This window comes from Sus scrofa, chromosome 4, assembly GCF_000003025.6.
Source record: "Sus scrofa isolate TJ Tabasco breed Duroc chromosome 4, Sscrofa11.1, whole genome shotgun sequence".
NCBI classification, from domain to species: domain Eukaryota; kingdom Metazoa; phylum Chordata; class Mammalia; order Artiodactyla; family Suidae; genus Sus; species Sus scrofa.
Genome location: NC_010446.5, coordinates 32,997,848 through 33,016,354, shown reverse-complemented (window position 1 = coordinate 33,016,354; position 18,507 = coordinate 32,997,848). Strand labels below are relative to the sequence as shown.

The window sequence follows — 18,507 nt, the reverse complement described above, 5'->3', positions numbered from 1 at the left end:
GGACCTCAGTTTGCTCATAGCTGCAATAAGAGCACTTAAAATAAAAAAGATACACTGGCTCTCTAAGACAGCTTCTGAAATGCTGTGAATCAGTAATTTTGGAAATTCTTATCTTAAATGCATTTTAAAAGTTCTCTAATGCAAATGGATTCTTTAAATTATACATGCAAAATATTTGAATAAAATGCACAAATAGAACTTATAAACAAAGCACATAAAGTGTGGTCAGAGCTAAAAATTGAAGTCATTTTTCAGAATCTATGAATCTGTCTTCAACCTATTTCCATAAACCATTTCCCATTTTAACATCAAGAAAATCCTGACTCTAAAGTAAGTCTGTCTGCAAAAAGGGATGGGAGCGAGCAGCATGGGTTCTGTAGACACAAGATTTAGAAAGAGGTTACCCTGACATTAAGTTAGGCATTTGATTGTGAGTCTCATCTTGGGGCCTAGGAAAGTTTTCAAATCAGTAGCAAGAGGACTTTTTGATTTTGGTTTTCAAGTCACTGAAAGTGTTTCCTGGTTGTCAGCTATTGTTAGGAGAAACTGGCACTTCGGTCATTTATTTAATCAGGTGGCTTTCTTTGAATACAGAGGGTGCCAAGTAAATGAGTCATCAGCCTAAGCAGAGCAGAATAACAGGGACACCTCCTGTGTTGCTTTCTGCTTGTGATGTTGTGTAATTCAAGAACTTGATTTTTACCTGCAGGCTTAAAATATCTAACACCAGAGTGAGTGATTTAAGAGTTCTACAACAGCATGATCTGGGCCTACAGAACATAGTTCTGTAGTTGGCTACTTGAGTATTTAAATATCTTGATACACACACAGAGATCACATATGTGTATATGATATGTGGTATATATACTTTTTAAAATATATGCTTTTTCTTATTGGCTGTTGAGTTCTTACAAATAATTTCAGTTGGTCACAATAAGTCATTTTTATAGATCTCCCATTTTAACAAAAATCTAAAGAATGGCCTGTCATTGCTCGACAATTATCACAAATTTAGCAGCTTAAAACAGCATCCATTTATTAGTTCACACTTCTGTAGGTCACATGTCTGGCATGGCATGCCATGGCTGGGTTCCTGCTTAGGGTATCACATGTCTAAAAATCAAGGTGTTGGCTGGGCCAAGTTCTTGTTTGGAGGCGCCGGTCCAGGATCACTCAGGTTGTTGGCAGAATTGTCCCCGGCAGTCATTGGCCTGAGGTCTCCATTTGCTTGATTCCTGTCAGCTAGGCAGTGCTGCAGGTTGCTTGCAGGTCCTTCCCACATGGTCCTCTCCATCTTCAAGCCAGCAGAGGTACACTGACTGACTCCTTCTTGGGTTTCGGATCTCCCTGACTGACTTCTGCAACCAGCCCAAGAAAAGACTCTACATTTAAAGACTTCATGTGGACATGTTAGGTCCACTCAGATAATCTCCCTACCTTTAGGTCAACTGATTAGTAACTTCAGTTACATCTGTGAAATCCCTTTTGACATGGAAAGTAACATGTGGGGGGTCATCTTAGGATTCTACCTACTACACTTACTTTATAGAGACATTCTGTGTTATATAGATTCAGCTTTTAGGTTGAATAACGTTACAGAGCATTTGAAACATTAAATGTGAATCATCATGATGAATTTTATTTAGGTTAAATTACTTTTATTGTGAATGTGAAGCAAAGGATTTGTGGCATTGAAACATACATACTTTTTAAGTAGTCTATAAATATATCAGATAAAAGTACATCTAAAAGATGTATTTTAAAAAGCTGGAGTTCCCACTGTGGCTCAGTGGGTTAAGGATCCAGTGTTGCCATAAGCTGCGGCATAGGTCACAGATGCAGCTCAGATCCTGGTTGCCTTGGTGTAGGTCCCAGCTACAGTTTCCATTCAACCCCTAGCCCAGGAGCTTCCATATATTGCAAGTGCAGCCTTAAAAAAAAAAAAAAAAAAAAGCTATTATAGGAGTTCCCTGGTGGCTCAGTAGGTTAAGGATCCAGCATTGTCAGTGTAGTGGCTCTGGTTACTGCTGTGGTGCAGGTTCAATCAACTTCTGTATGCCACAGGTACAGCTCCCCCACAAAAAGTTATTGTAAATGCTCAGCTTATGCCTAGAATTCTTTGATTCCATCAGATACCAATGAGTAGCCTTATCTCCTCAGTATGTTCTGTTAATCCTGGTCTTGATCATACATTAATGACAGAAACTCCTTAGAGCTAAAGGAGATCAGCAATCATCTGCCACCCATCCCCTTCTCTGTATTTTTCCTAAAAAAGGAACCAGAGACTAAGAGAAGGGAATGAATCAGAGAAGGCTATAGCACCAGCTAGTCAGGGGTAGAGACTGGACTCGAATACATGTTTTCTGATTTCCTGTCTGGTAGAAATAGCATGAATAGTACCAATATTTAAAGATTTTCTACAGAGCAGGCACTATCCTAAGCACTTTAAATATATTAATTTCCTTAACCCCCACAAAAATTCTATGAGTTAGGCATTATTATCATTGCCATTTCACAGTCTGAGAAAACTGAGTCACAGAGAAGTGACTTGCTTCCGTCACCCAGCTAGTATATGATAGAGTAGGGAGTCGAAGAGAAACAATTTGACACCAGGGCCTGACCTATTCTCTGTGCTCTGTTCTTTCCACCCCACCAGTGCTTCTAGCGGCCTTCCATAAGCATTCGCAGAGTTAGCTTAGTATCATCTCCATAGACAGCTGCACAGGCCACCCATCAGTTATACTCTGACAACAAACCAGTGAATAGCAGAGAACTTGGAGTCAGGGAACAGTGTATAAACTCTGGTTCTCTCAGTTTCTCTGTGGCTTCAGTGAATTATGTAACCCAGTGATACTGCATCTATAAAACAGACTGTTAGAGTTGTTTCAAAAAGGACATACCGAAAAAGCACTCTGTAAATACAAGGATTACATGCTCATTGTATTGTTATTCTTTGCCAAATGATGGCTAGTTCTCATCAGCCTGTAAGAGCACATTTTCAAGTCAGTTTTGCTAGGACAGCGTCAGACATTAAATGGAAAACAGTTTCACAGCAAGAGCTGTGTCCTGAAACCTTTAGGAATCTCATTTCCTGTGCATATCGTCATTCTACCTTTTCGGACATCACCAAAGTTGTATGTCTCACTTGATGGTGATTTTCACCTCGGTGAGTCTGACTAGGGCCATTCTCTTGAACAGAATCCCATGTTCTGGGTTTGTCTGATTGTGAGTGTCACATATCTTGTTAATCTGTCCTCTTTTTTGAAAACTTAACAAGTTGTTCTGGACCAGCCTCTAAGTGGTACTGTGATTGCCCCACTGTTAGTATTATTAAATGTGCCCACTTGATAAATATGGCAGTAGCCAGGTCTCCCAGTATTAAATTACACATTTTCCTTTAACAAGTAGAACTAATTTGTTGACTGATTTTTTTTTTTTTTGGCTCATATAAATATACTTTTATTAAACGGGGTTGGCATTCATTGATGTGCCTTATTTAAATCATTTATTCCAGTGGAGACTGCAAATTGGTAATTTTAAAATTGTATCCTTTTTTACATGTCTTAACTAACATTTCTCTGGAAAGAAAAGCTTCCCCTCACCAATGGGGAATGATCCATCTTGTCTTATGGTTCATATCAGTACAACATGTTTTACTGTCTGTTATCTAAGATATCAGGCTTGGATTATGGAACTGAGTTGTAGATCAGTGGTAACATATTTATATATACTTTTTAAAGCCATTTTGATGTACATTAAAATTGGAAGTGGAGAATACATGACATTTAAAACAGTGTTTCAAAATGGTGAGTAAATATTGTAAGAGGATTGGTGAAAGGGATTTCTACAAGTCACTAGCAATACCAACACTTGTTGATCTAAAATAAAATTTTAAATACCAGGCACTAAATGAGCTCACCATATCCCCAAGTAATCGTGATATGCATGGTCAATGTGAATAAATATTTAAGTCTGACAAGAAGTAAATTGATTCAAGTAATTTGAACCATTCTCCTATTCCTCCAGGTTTAGTCATCTCTCAGCTCCACATTCCAACATGCAAGACCTTTGATGATTTGGGTTCAGTTTCTCAGCTCCCAATCTGCCCATTTTTTCAAGCCCAGCTCAAACCCCTTCTGTAAAGTTCCTTTCTCCTGTCCCCTGCGGATGGCATGTCTCACCTCTGTCACATCTGTGCTACTTGACTCAGGTTCTGTTTGGTCTTTTAATTGGCTTCCATATGTAAACCTTATATCCAGACTGTCAAAGAGCCTTAAGAACATGGCTATCCATGACCACAAATTTAAAAGCTCTTTTTTAATACAGCTTCGTTGGGGTTTTGCATTCCTATGAGAACCTCTGAAAGTTACCAACAGATGTGACACTTATCAGGCAAGGCTTTCTCCTTAGAGTGGCTTCTTTGCTTTCTAATACTTTCACCCTACAAAAACAGGTTTTGTGCGAAAGTTAAAACTAGAATTAAGGATTACTCACCACCTGTTCTTTGGAAATAATGTGAAGGCTTACTTCTTTTACTATGACAAAAAGAAAAGAGAAGAAAAAGACAGGTGTAAATTAATCTCCCTTTAAATATTACAGTGAAAACAAAGCTTATTTTACAGAGTCTGGAACCTTTTTGTTCCTTTTGTTACCAGTTTGAACACTGTTTTAAGTGGAAATAAAACAATGGTATTTTGTGTTTCCTAAAGATTTTTTAGAAAATTCTCATCCCACTCAACAAGACATGGTTTGAAATCCCTCTTCTTCTCCTTAAGCACTTCGTATTTATGCAGTTCTTTTCATCTGAGGACCTCAAAGCATTCGCTGAGGTTTTTTGTTACCAGATGGTGATGATAAAACTGTTACCCCTTTTGTTTGTCTGTCTGTGTAGAAGCTGGAGGTAAAAAGCTACGGAGCACTGTCCAGAGAAGTACAGAAACAGGCTTGGCTGTGGAAATGAGGAACTGGATGACTCGACAGGCAAGCCGAGAATCCACAGACGGCAGCATGAACAGCTATAGCTCCGAAGGAAAGTGAGTGAAGCTGGCTATGCCGTGATCTCTTCCCCTTGCTAGCGACCTGCTGCTCTCCTTCCCTCCCTGGGCTGTCACAAAAGCTATCTCACATACCCTGTAGCACCATTTTAATTTTCACTGGCTGACTTGCTGCGAAGAAAACTTTTGCTCACCTGCCACTGAGAAATGTGACATATACGGCTTTTTATATCCAGGGAAATAGGTTTGGGGATAAAGTGTTTTGCTTTCGTGGCAAGATGCTAAAATGTGACTGTCAAATACATGCAAGTCAAAGGTTGCCCTACCTTGAAATAGTACATGAAAGCACAAAAATAATCAGCAGTGTTCCCACACCATGTGAACAATGCTAATTTTTAAAATCTTTGCTTCTATGAGTTATCAGTAAAAAAATATAGAATACTGCTTCATAGCCAGTTGCATCCAGTAATAAACAGTTCAGATAAATGTAGTAGCCAAAAGAAATCCACAAAGAACATTGGAGAGCCTTTCCTTTCTGTAGTTATCATGTAGCTTTTCCTTTTCCACTGTCTGAGATATTTTTAAAGCATTTATTAAGATTGCACAGCCCTGTCACCAACAAATTAATAGTAATGAGCAACTAACTGCAGGGCCCTAGATGGGTGTGTAAAGGACATCAGGAGAGGAAAGTAGGGTTAACTGACCTCATCTGTCATCATCATGGAAGCATCAGATGTTTAAGCAACATATGTGTAGTCAGTTCACAGATGTGTCCACAGGAGCTGCTAGCAGAGTGTTGATGATATGCCCCGGGGATCAGTTTCCTAGCACAATTATAGGGATACAATAGATGTATGTGGTTTCTGTACATTTATAAATAAGATTACATGGAATACTTTTGGAAGCGTTAAAAAATGTTTGGATTAACTGTACGTTTGAAAATGAAGCTTACAGGGAAGAAACAGATTGGACGTTAATCAGGGAAGTCTTAAAAGGGGAAGAAAAAGAAATGTGCGCTGAGCATGCCTCACTGCAAAGCACTGTGTTAGATGCTGTTGGGGATGTTAAAATGTTTACACTGTGACCCCTGCACTCCAGATGCCTGGAGTCCTGTTGGAGAAATGGGATAATACTCAAGTTCATTTGACACATATTTTCCATACCTTCTAGTGTTCTAGGCATTTTGTTATGCATTTGGACATAAGCCATGAGGGAGCAAAAATAAGTTGGTGGTTAGAGCATAGGCTTTAGAATCATATAGGCTTAAATTCTAATCTGTTTTTTGGTGCTATAGAAACTTGGGCAAGTTATGCAATTTTTTTAAATATTTAATTTATTGAGTTTAACAAAGGCTTACAGTATTTCAGGAATGATTCTGGTGCTGGAACTGTATCAGTGAAGGAAAAAAAAAAAAAAACCAAAAAACCCTCCCCTTAGAGTCAAACAGATAAGGTAGTAAACAAGAAAAGTTGTTAATATATACAAGAAAATTAATAAAATATATAATAGTATAAGTGGTATAAGTGCTAAGAAGAAAAAGATGGAAGAGAGGGGATAGAGGAGAAGGGTGGGGTTTAGGTGGGGTAGACGGGAAAAGATTAAACGTCTGAAGGAAGAACATTTCCGCTGAAGCAGTCAGTGTTGAGGTCTGAGGCAGGAGCTCGCCTGCCATCAGCAGTGGGGAGGGCAGCAGAGGGGCCCAAGGGCAGGAGTAGCAAAAACTAGGAGTTAAGACTCAGGAGGCACGGGTGGACAGCTTTCATTGTCCTTTTATATTATTGCAAGGGCTTTGCTTTTTTACTTAAAAAGGGATGAGAAACCAGTGGAGGATCATGAGCAGCAGCCTGACATCTGGCTTTAGTCTTAACAGATCACTCCGATGGCAATGGTAATGAAGAGTAAAGGTGGCAACTGGGAGATCATTCAGAAGGCTGTTGCAGCAATACAGAAAGAGAAAGTGATGGCTGAGTGGTAGCATTAGTGAGGTCAGAGTCTGGAAGTCTTTTGACAGTAGAGCCAAGAAGGTTCAGTGATGCACTTGATGCAAATAGAAAAAAAAGTGTATTAGTTTGCTAGGGCTGCCTTAACAAAATACCACAGGCTGTGCGCTTAAACAACAGAAGCTGATTTTCTCATAGTTTTGGAAGCTAGAAGTCCAGGATCAAGGTGTCTACAGGTTTGATATCTTCTGCGACCTCTCTCCTTGGCTCTGCAAAGGGGCCACCTTCTCACCGTGCCCCTCACACGGTCTCTCCTTTGTTTGTGGATATCCCCGATGTCTCTTCCTCTTCTCATAAGGACATCAGCCTTATTAGATTAGAGCTCCACCCTTATGACATCATTTAACCCAAAAATATCTCTTTGTATCTAGTCCTATCTCCAAATACAGTCATACTGAAAATTAAGGCTTTAATATATGGGGGCGGGGGAAGGTGCGAGGCACACAATTCAGTCCATAACAAAAAGGAAAGAAAGCTCCAAGGTTGAGCAATTGAAAGAATGAAGTTGCTATTTAATTTTTTTTTTTTTTTTTTTTTTTTACATTCACAGATTATTATAACATGGATCTTAAGAAACAGATTAAGTGACTCCCACTGGAGAAGTGGAATGGAAAATATGCTGAGACAAATAGGAAATTTATTCTATACTTTATCCCAATTTTATGGCTTTCATCTTTACTACTTAGTTTTATCTATTTCAATTTTTCTTTAAAAATTAGCATTAAATTGTTATATTATGCAACTAAAATTTATAAAGAAGAAAGCCTTATATACCATTAAATATTTTATATAGCATAGTAAAAAGAATAACTTAACTGGTAAGCATAACAAAAATAATACACCATCTGAAAATAAGTAAAATATAAAATGCATAAGTTGGTTAAAAAACAGTGTAACTATATAAATATGTCCTCACAATTTGTATCATCTCATTGATTCTTCAATAAAGGCATTACACCATTCTAGGTGATGTGATAAACAAGACAGTATAGACTTTACATTGTACCATGGAGAGAAATGGTTATTAATAATACAATTGTAGAACTGTATTATTTAATTGTACAGTGGCATTATTTAATTATAATTATCATAAGTTCTTTGATGGAGAAGAAATCAGAATCAGATCTAAGGAGACTTCAGCATTCCAAGAATGATGTCAAATGACCCCCTTCATGGTGGATTATGCACTTATTTACTATGAGATATATTTCTTCTCCAGAGGTTCCTTATTTGTGTATCAATTGTAGATTTTTGGTTTGCAGTTATTCTGAAGTTTTGATGTAAGTCTATATGTATATGAGATCGTTTTAAGTTGTTGTTCTCTTAATTGCAAGTTCATCTCCGGTGTCCCGCATTTGTACCCACCTCTTCTCATGATTTCTGATTTTGATGGTATAATTGTGCATGGATGATTTCGTATCTTTACTGTATATATACCTTTACTGGTGAGCCTTGTCAGTTGTGGAATTTTTGTTTCCTGTTGCTGACCTTTTCTTTCCTGCCTAGAGAAGTTCCTTTAGTATGTGTTGTAAGGCTGGTTTAGTGGTGCTGAATTCTCTCAGCTTTTGCTTATCTGAGAAGGTTTTGATTTCTCCTTCAAATCTGAATGAGAGCCTTGCTGGGTAAAGTAATCTTGGTTGGAGGTTTTTTCCTTTCATCACGTTAAGTATATCATGCCACTCCCTTCTGGACTGCAGAGTTTCTGCTGAAAAATCTGCCTATAACCTTATTGGGGTTTCCTTGTATGTTACCTTTTTCTTTTCCCTAGCTGCTTTCAAGATTTTCTCTTTGTCTTTAATTTTGGTCAGTTTGATTATTATGTGTCTCCTTGTGTTCCTCCTTGGGTTTATTTTATATGGTACTCGTTGTGCCTCCTAGATTTGAGTGAGTGGTTCCTTTCCCATGTTAGGGAAATTTTTGGCTATTATCTCTTGGAGTATTTTTTCTATCCCCTTCTCTCTCTCTCTTCTCCTTCTGGCACCCCTATAATACGGATGTTGGTGCGTTTAACATTGTCCCAGAGTTCTCTGAGACTCTCTTCATTTGTTTTCAATCTTTTTTCTGTTCTGCATCCGTAATTTCTTCTAATCTGTCCTCCACCTCGCTTATTCGTTCTTCTGCCTCCTATATTCTGCTGTTAGCTGCTTCTAGTGAGTTTTTTATTTCAGTTATTGTATTTTGCATCTCTTCTTAAGTTTTATATCTTGCATCTCTTTGGTTAGTGTTTCCTGTAAGTTATCCATCTTTGCCTCCAGTTTATTTCCAATGTCTTGCATCATCTTCAGCATTAACAGTCTAAAGTCTTTTTCCTGGATGCTGAGAATCTCCTCATTGCTTAGCTGATTTTCTGGGGTTTTTCCTTTCTCCCTCATCTGAGTTATAGTTCTCTGTCTTTTCATTTTTATAGGTTTTTGGTGTGGTGACTTTTTATAGATAATAGAGTTGTAGCCTCTCTTAACTTCTGGTGTCTGCCCCTTGTGGCTGAAGTCGGTATGGGGGGCTTGCTGTAGGCTTCCTGATGGGAGGGGCTGATGCCTGCCCACTGGTAGGTGGAGCCAATTCTAATCCCTCTGGTGGGTGAGGCTTAGTCTCTGGATGGGATTAGGGGCTGCTGTGTGCCTGAGGCTCTTTAGGTAGCCTGTTTACTGAGGGGTGGGGCTGTGATCCCACCTGGATTGTTGTTTGCCCTGGGGCTTCTCAGCACTGACTGACTGGGTGGGGCCAGATTTTCCCAAAATGGCCACCTCCAGAGAAAGGTAGCTGCTGAATATTCCCGAGAGCTTTGCCTTCAATGTCCTTCCCTCACAACGTCCTTCCCTCACAACAAGCCACATTCACCCCTGTTTTCCCATGATGTCCTCCAAGAACTGCAGTCAGGTTTGACCTAGGTTCCTGTGGAGACCTTGCTCTGCCCTGGGACCTAGTGCATGTGAAAGTCTGTGTGCGCCTTTTAAGAATGGGGTCTACGTTTCCCCCAGTCCTGTGGAGCTCCTGCGCACAAGCCCCACTGGCCTTCAATGCCAGATGCTGCAAGGGCTCTTTCTCCCAATGACAGATCCCAGCATGTGAGGGTTTGATGTGGGGCTCAGAACTCTCACTCCTGTAGGTGAGTCTCTGTGAGCCAGTTAGTTTTCAGTCTGTGGAGCTTCCCACCCGGGAGGTATGGAGTTGTTTATATCACAAAATCACCCCTCCTACCTGTGGATGTGGCCTCCTCTTTTTCTTCTGGAGTAGGGTATGGGTTTCTGGTCCATTTGGGTGGAGATTGCTCAGTCTTTAGATGTGAATTTTGTTGTTTTTAGGAGAGAAGTTGAGCTCCAGTCCTTCTCTTCCGCCGTCTTAATCCCGTCTCCTAAAATGAAGTTGCTATTTAAGATAGGCATATCCTCTGGGAGGAACAGAGTTTGGATTTTTTGTTGGTTTGGGGGTTGCAAATCAGTTTGGGACAAGTTGAGTTTCACTTGCCTCTCAAGCAAGTGAGTAGACAGAGCAGTTAGAGTACAGGTCCATGGCCCAAGGGAGAGGGCCAAGCCAGAAATGTCAGTCTAGGTATTATCAGCATAGATGGTGTTTAGAACCATGAGCTTTTATGAGCTTGCCCAGGGAATCAGGACATACTGAGAAGAGGTCAAAGAATTGAGTTCCCAATATTTAGTGATGGAATTATCAAAGGAGAATGGCCAAAGAGGAAAACCAGGCAGCTAGAGGGTCCAGGAAGCAAAGTGGAGAAAGTGTTATGAGGCAGAGGGAGGGATCAGTTGTGTCAACTTAGCCTAGTATGTTTAGCTAGTACGGAGTATTAACAGATTCACCACCGTGGCTTGAGGTAATCTTTATCAGAGGAATTTTGGTGGAGTGGGGAAAAAAGCAAGGAAAAACTGATTCTAGTTCCAAGGGAGAATGAGAAGAAAGAAGATGAAGATACCACATAGAGACAGATCTTTCATGGAATTTTGAGGAGAGAAATGCTACAGAGGCTGGAGAGGGAAGTGAGGTTAAAGGGATTTTTTTTTTTAAGATGGAAGAAATAACTATGTTTATATGTTGTTGGGGATGATCCAAGGGCTTTCTTTGTTGATGAAATGGGTTAAATAATAGCATCTCTCTCATAGGGCAGCTAAGAGGATTCAGTAAGATAATGCACGTCATGGAATAAGTGCCCAAATGTACTGAGTGCTGTAGACAGAACCCATAGGTCATGCTCTCCAGACAAGCAGGAGAAAGACACATAACCAGAAGCCTGAAATACAGGATGAGGGCTGATAGAGCCACAGAGGGGCAGGGGGGGATTGGGCTCCAGTTAATAAAACTGACAAAATAGTGATACCAACTGCCCCTGACACAGGAAGGGGGCTAGGTGGACAGAGGAGTTGAAGGTTTAATTGTGTTATTTTGCTTTTAGTCTCATCTTCCCTGGTGTTCGCTTGGCCTCTGATAGCCAATTCAGCGATTTTCTGGATGGCCTTGGCCCTGCCCAGCTCGTGGGGCGCCAGACTCTGGCCACACCTGCAATGGGTAAGAATTTCTGTGATGACTGTTCTTTTGGATTATTAGAAAAGACATTCTCTAATTCCATGGGCTCTTTAACAGTATTGTCAGGAGTGAGGATCTAATAGTTTATTAAAAACAATCTTGGATCGATTTTTTTCCATTTAGTTTATATGCTTTTTAAAGTAAGATTTCATTGATTATATTTAAAATTTTACTCAAATTCAGTAAAATAATGTGGGGAATGATGAAATGATGTTGACCAAGGCCTTGGCATAAGCATTTTTCTCACCGTTTTTGTATGTTAAGGCCTCTTTGTTTCTTCCTCGCCCTAGGTGACATTCAGGTAGGAATGATGGACAAAAAGGGACAGTTGGAGGTGGAGATCATTCGGGCCCGTGGCCTTGTTGTAAAACCAGGTTCCAAGACACTGCCAGGTAAAAACATGAGATTCTTGTATTATTGTTCATAATTCAATGGCCTTGTTTTTGATTCAATGCTGAAAACTTTGTTTTTAGATCATAAAGGATACTAGTTAATAGGTCAATTATCTGTGGTAGTTTTGTGTGTTTATCCTGAGTGAGCACTCACAGAGGATGGTCTGGTAGACTAATGTGGAAGTCATTAGCTAAACACATTATATCATAGAAACCACTGCAAGTAAAAACTATCACAATTATATAATTCATTTTGTGCAACATGTAAGAAGTTCTTGGTAGTGGGTGTTTTATATTATTCTTCAGTTTATCTGGAGCTTCAAAATTCTTAGGGAATCCTTAGAGTTCTCAAATTAGAATAAAAATAGATACAAAGTAGCCTAAGCCTATGTATGCAGGACATTGTTATTATAAGACTTTTTTACTTCCTGTAGTGTGTAGAGAGGCACCATTCTAAGTTTTTATTGTAGTGCCACATTTTGGACTACAGTGTCATGATCTAAGGTGCTTAGAGCCTTGGGAAATGCCACAGATTCCCGATGCATAGTGCAGAGACTGAAACTTGGTTTCTCCCCTCAGCCCCTCCACTGACTGAATTGTAATTTTCAATCTCTTACCTTCCCTATCCTTGCAGAGATTCCAAATTGTAGTGTATATTGCCTATTGTACAACCCTGCAGTGGTGACTAAAACAGTTGTGTTTATAAAGGTCATGAAGCTTAGTCAATTGACTCTGCTAGAAAGAATACCACAATTTGAACAAAGCATGAAAATGCTTTTATGAAGACTGTCAGAAAAATTCCAACCCATGGTATTCATAATTAGTTTCCTTTTCCTGGCTAATTTGAACATATTATATCAAACCCTACTGACGTCTTGTACCCACACCCCCGTCAATAAATAAGTTTTTTGCGTGATAAATGATTTATGGGGATGGGTGAATAAAATGATGTAATTTTAAGCATGATTAGTTAAAGTATTGACGAATGAAAAATGAAGTAAGACATCTTTGCTGAATATTAGGGAAGCATTTCACCTTTTTTTAATGAGGTATGCAAATCTATGTAATCAACTGAGAAGCTATGTTCACATTGCCTAAAACTACCTGAATGGCTGATAGTCATCTATTGTTTCTAATGATTTTGACATAAAGCAGAAAGACCATTGATTTTTGACTGCTAGAACTTTAAGCCTAGGATTAAGCTGTTGCAATGTCTTCCATCAATTGGGTGTCCTGTAATCACAGCTCATCACTTTTTAATTTAACTCTCCTCTGTTTTTCTTTCCCAAGCACCATATGTAAAGGTGTATCTATTAGATAATGGAGTCTGCATAGCCAAAAAGAAAACAAAAGTGGCAAGAAAAACGCTGGAGCCCCTTTACCAGCAGCTATTATCTTTTGAAGAAAGTCCCCAAGGAAAGGTTTTACAGGTATTTACTGAATTATATATTTCTTACCTAAGAAAGTATTTTCATGGAGTCAGACTTCGTACCTAGCATCTTTTCTTGTCACTTTCTTTTCCATTCCTCATAGTTGAAATTCTTGGGAAACTTCAAATCAGTGGCCAGTGCTACAGAGCTGTACACACTGGGAAACTATATCCAATATCCTGTAATAAACCATAATGGAAAATTTGAAAAAGGAAAAAAAAAAAGCTCTACACGTTGTTTCCTTTAAAGTGACAAGTTGTAAACACCCATCATCCATAAGCTCCAGTTTTTCTTTACTGCTTATGATCTTAATACTCCAGGAGAGTTTTCCTAACATATCTGTGGATTCTGGTATTTAAAGACATCTATCCCAGTAATTAAATACAGCTATTTAACTTGATGTTTGATGTCACCGTATTAACTGAATGTATTTTAGTTGACAAGCTTTTATGTACTTGATTATATTGACATTGCTCTTTTTATTTTGTCAACAGATCATTGTCTGGGGAGATTATGGCCGCATGGATCACAAATCCTTTATGGGAGTGGCCCAGATACTCTTAGATGAACTGGAGCTATCCAACATGGTGATTGGGTGGTTCAAACTTTTCCCCCCTTCCTCCCTAGTAGATCCAACCTTGGCCCCTCTAACAAGAAGAGCTTCCCAATCATCTCTGGAAAGTTCAACCGGACCTTCTTATTCTCGTTCATAGCAGCTGTAAAACTGTTGTCATAGCAACCAGCGTTACAAAAAAAAAAAAAAAATCACAGGTCGCAAACCCTGGTAACATTGCATGCTTAACGTTGTGTCTTCTGAGCCTGTTTCTAGGGATACAAAGCGATCCTGTGTTCTCAGAGGAAGTTGCACACATTGTGCCCTAAAGAAGGCCCTCAGGTGAAAGAGCAGAGCTATGAAGAACTATCAGGTTTGGAGTTCGGTAACCCTCAAGTTTTGGTCCAATCTGAAGCCATGGATTAATCTCAAAGAATTAGTCAGTTTCATGCAGCAAAAGCCCTTTTCAATGGCACCTTTATATTTTTACTGTTCCTTTTTCTTCATTTCTCTGACCCCAAAGTCCCATGATGCCACAGAAATGGAGCTATCCAGCCATTAAGCCATGTTACAAGTCAAGGAGTGAAGTCCTCGGAAGCATCAGGTGAAAAGCAAGAGACCAAAGAAATGGTCCAGGACAAAACGTCAGCCCTCCTCTGGACGGAGACAGGAGCAGCCAGTCCGACGTGATGACGTGAACAGTGGCAGACTTCGGAGCTCCAGCAGGCATGTCAGTCACTAATGCCAAGATGTGTTGGACTCTGAAAAACAAAATTCTGTGGCTACACTGTACTGGATGAAATAAAAGAAACTTTTTTTGCATGGACACAGATTAGCTGAATACTTAAATTATTTTCTTGGGGCTGCAACTTGCAAAAAAATAAAATAAAAATCAGCCATTTTCAACAATTTATATTATTTTTAAAAATAAATTTCACTAGTGCATGGTTTTAAAAAAGGGAGAGAATGCAACAGGGTGATACAAAGACACACCATGTTTATTCTTTAAACTAATCATAGTCTGTGTTTTGGCAGACATTACAGAAAAAAATACTTTCTGGAAGATACTTAAAATTCTCTTTATGTGACAAATAAGTATAATATATTCAATTTATTTCCATGTTAAATATACAAATCTTATAAAAGTTCAATATGTGCAAATTGTTCACATCTTTCTTCTTCTGTCTCACTTTTCCTCTTCTTCCTCTTTTAATCTTTTATTTTCTTTCTCCCTACCGGAGTGACTATTATGCTAAAAAATTAAAAGTTTTTAACCTGATAGTCTCTTACACCCCCCATGTTTGATTCAGCAGCTGTAGATGCTTCTGAATTTATGAATTTCTCAAGAGGGGAAATTTAAAAGCTTTCTTTATTTCAAGCATGTTGAAAAGGATTTTGCAACATGACTTGGGAGTACAATTAAAGTAAGTCAGCATGTATTTGATAAAGAAGATATTTGAACTTTTGCAATTTATTGTACAGTGCATGGTAATTTTATTTTCACCTTCAAAGTTCAGTTTACAGAAGAATTCTAAAATCATGTGGCCATTATAATGTCTAATTTGTTTTTAGCACCAGCATTATTCATACAGGGGTTAAAAAGTATGATTTCTAGAAGGTCTTAGGTTTTGTTTTTGTTTTTTTTTAATTAAATTTCTTTAGCCAATTTACATTTACTATGTGAATACAAACACTGCTAAAAATTTGGAGCCCGGAAACACAGGGCTGTTTATTAAGTCACTTTTCTGTAGTAAAATTCAATTTTTCACAAATTATATTTCTAAAGAAATATAGCAAACATAAATTTGCAACAAATAATTTTAAAGCTCCAATTTTTAGGTGACTCAAAAGAAAGTCAATCTGCCTATTAACAGTTCTCTGATGCCATCACCGAAAGTCTACACACAGATCCCCTGAAGTCAAAGCCCTGCCTTTGGTTTTACAGATAGTACCATTGGGTGGTGCTGCAAGGTCAAATTTCTCTTAAGTTCCCCTACTTTGAGGAAAAGTCACTGGTTAAGGTAGTCCATGTAATGAACCACCCACACTTTGATCCTTTATACACTTTGATAACTAACACGTTCTGATAAGGTTGATTTTAATTTCTTGCAGGAACTTACAAGATCCACATACATACCATTTGCTTATTGAGTTAAGGCCATGCACAAAAACTGCTTTTTTGTGTTCCTTTTTAAATTCAATGCTGACCATTAAACACAATCATGCTTGATATGGTGCAAAAGTTAAAATGAGTATCACTAAAAATGCCTTCTCTTTATGTGGTGCAATATGAAATACACCGAGACCGTGTCTTGACATTTGAGACCTGCGATGGACCCAGGTAAAGTTGTAAGAAGAATGAATAAAACATCACTGAAATAATTTAGACACTTGTGAACCAGCAACAATTGATTTAATAGACCTATAGTGTCTATACCCTCCCTTAGAATAAATGTTTACCATTTTCCTGATACTAAGATTCAGTCACATAATCTTTTGTGCATATTCCTATATAAATTATTTCTAATTTTAATAAGAAGGACATGGCTGTATGGAATATTTGTACATTATTGTCATTATGCAGTATTTATTTTAAAGTTGGTGTATTTTTTTTTTTTAATTTTCACATGTCTGCACCTCGACTTGTGGTCTAGTCATGTAAATAGCACTATTCCAGTGACCATCGCTGCCCTGTACATAGTATGTTTTAAAAGTAAAGGGAATTCCAGTTGGAAAAAAAAGGGCAGATTAGTCCTGTAATGAACACCAACTAATGTAAAACTCAAATTCATTCTGGTGATGGTATTTAACACTTTAAATAAAACATTTTCTTTTACAGATGTTGTGTGCATGGCCTTCTCTGACTTCTCTTCTCCCCCACATATTCCTAAGCCTGCTGCAGCCCATTCCCTGAACCCACACATCATTTAAAGACAAGGAAATCATCTTTTTTCTACTGCTCTGTAACAGAAGCAGACTGCTAGTCTTAGCAGATAGTCTTAGAGCACTTCTTTAAAATGCCAAAAAATTGGGGCTCACACCATTAAAGTTTGCTGCATTAAAAAAAAAAAATATTTTGAATTGAGGTGCTTGCTTTCTGATGAAATGACTGCAACTCACAGGTGGCTTTGAGTGAACCGAGTGAGATTTCTGAGTCATGGTGGTGGCCTCCGCTGACAGCAAAGTCACAGAATCATGCACAGGCTCTGTCATTCCCTGGATAGAGATGGCAAGGGTAACGACTCTATGCTGTGTTTCCTTTGATGTGTCAGTTCAGCTTTCTGGGGGGTGGGGGTGGTGCATTTCAACTGGGAGACAGTGCTAACCTGACCTACAGGAACCATGTAACTGCCGGTCCAGGGACTGGCTCCTGTTGTGTGAGTGAATGAAGAAGGTTTCTCCGTATCCTTCTAGGAGAGCTTCTCAAACTAGGAGGAAGGACCCAGCAGAGTTCCAATAGGCATCCTCCCTGACTCTAAATTTAAGAACTAGTTTGACTCATTAGAAGCCCAACTGAAATCCAAACCTAATTTGCTCTTCCTTCCTGGAACCAGCTATTTCTTCCATTTTTCAAGGATTCAGATCCAGCCCCATTCTCCATACCTATCCCACATTATCTTCCAGTATTCAATATATACCACTGTTCTGGTGAGCTCTTTCTTTCCTTTTCATGCACTCCTATTCTACAAATCTCTTTGCCTTCCTTATATACCCTCTCCTGAAAAGCCTTTCTGCATTCTCAAAAGTGATCCAGTTAATCCCTTCCTACTACTCCCAGCCTAGGACAGGTCTCTCCTATAGCAGTTCCTGACTTAACCCTAACCACATGGCTACCATCAACGCCAACCCCTTCACTTTCCCAGAACTCCAGACACGAAGGTCCACAACCAATAAAGGACATGTTGGTCACTATCATAGGGGCTGAGAGAGAATTGGCCAAGAAATCGCCAAAGCCATCTGCCTGTACTGACTTAACCTTTAACATTCTATGCATAAAAATCAGGTTCTCTGCATGTCTGTCTCCATTGAGCTCCTAATGCCTCAACATCCTCTGGCATCCATTGATGAATGAAAAGAAGTTCACACCCCACCTGTGGTTTAAGTGTGTACTGAGTAGCAGTGTGTAAGGGGGAATAAAAAACAAAAAACAATCTGCCACACAAATTCTTCACGACTTGTCTCAAGTCACTTAGTCTCTCTAGCAATCATGTCTTCATAACTTCATATTGTTAATACATTCTACCATCATTAAATCAACATCAAACTCCTAGAAGAGAACATAAGCAGAACACTCTCTGACATCAACATCATGAATATTTTCTCAGGTCAGTCTCCCAAAGCAATAGAAATAAGAGCAAAAATAAACCAATGGGACCTAATCAAACTGAAAAGCTTTTGCACAGCAAAGGAAACCAAAAAGAAAACAAAAAGACAACTTACAAAATGGGAGAAAATAGTTTCAAATGATGCAACAGAGAAGGGCTTAATCTCTAGAATATATAAGCAACTTACACAACCAACAGCAAAAAAGCCAGTCAATCAATGGAAAAATGGGCAAAAGACCTGAATAGACTGTTCTCCATGGAAGATATACAGAAGGCCAAC

The 18,507-nt window shown here is 38.9% G+C and overlaps 1 protein-coding gene and 2 long non-coding RNA genes across 3 annotated transcripts in view; 1 reads left to right on the top strand and 2 right to left on the bottom strand.

Annotated features, from left to right (window-relative positions):
• Positions 1-16,740, top strand: part of RIMS2 (regulating synaptic membrane exocytosis 2) — a 613,799-nt gene extending 597,059 nt beyond the window's left edge. Inside the window, 5 exon segments of the mRNA XM_021090597.1 lie at positions 4,892-5,033; positions 11,397-11,509; positions 11,818-11,919; positions 13,210-13,349; positions 13,844-16,740. Coding sequence (XP_020946256.1) covers positions 4,892-5,033; positions 11,397-11,509; positions 11,818-11,919; positions 13,210-13,349; positions 13,844-14,062 — 716 coding nt within the window. The 3' untranslated portion in view covers positions 14,063-16,740.
• On the bottom strand, positions 2,478-6,730 carry LOC110260424. Its single transcript, XR_002343688.1, has 3 exons — positions 5,699-6,730; positions 4,495-4,535; positions 2,478-2,859 (listed from the first exon to the last, which is right to left on the bottom strand). It is a non-coding gene; the product is annotated as an uncharacterized LOC110260424 (long non-coding RNA).
• LOC110260423 lies at positions 10,306-13,836 on the bottom strand. The gene is made up of 3 exons (XR_002343687.1): positions 13,377-13,836; positions 11,775-11,912; positions 10,306-10,346 (listed from the first exon to the last, which is right to left on the bottom strand). It is a non-coding gene; the product is annotated as an uncharacterized LOC110260423 (long non-coding RNA).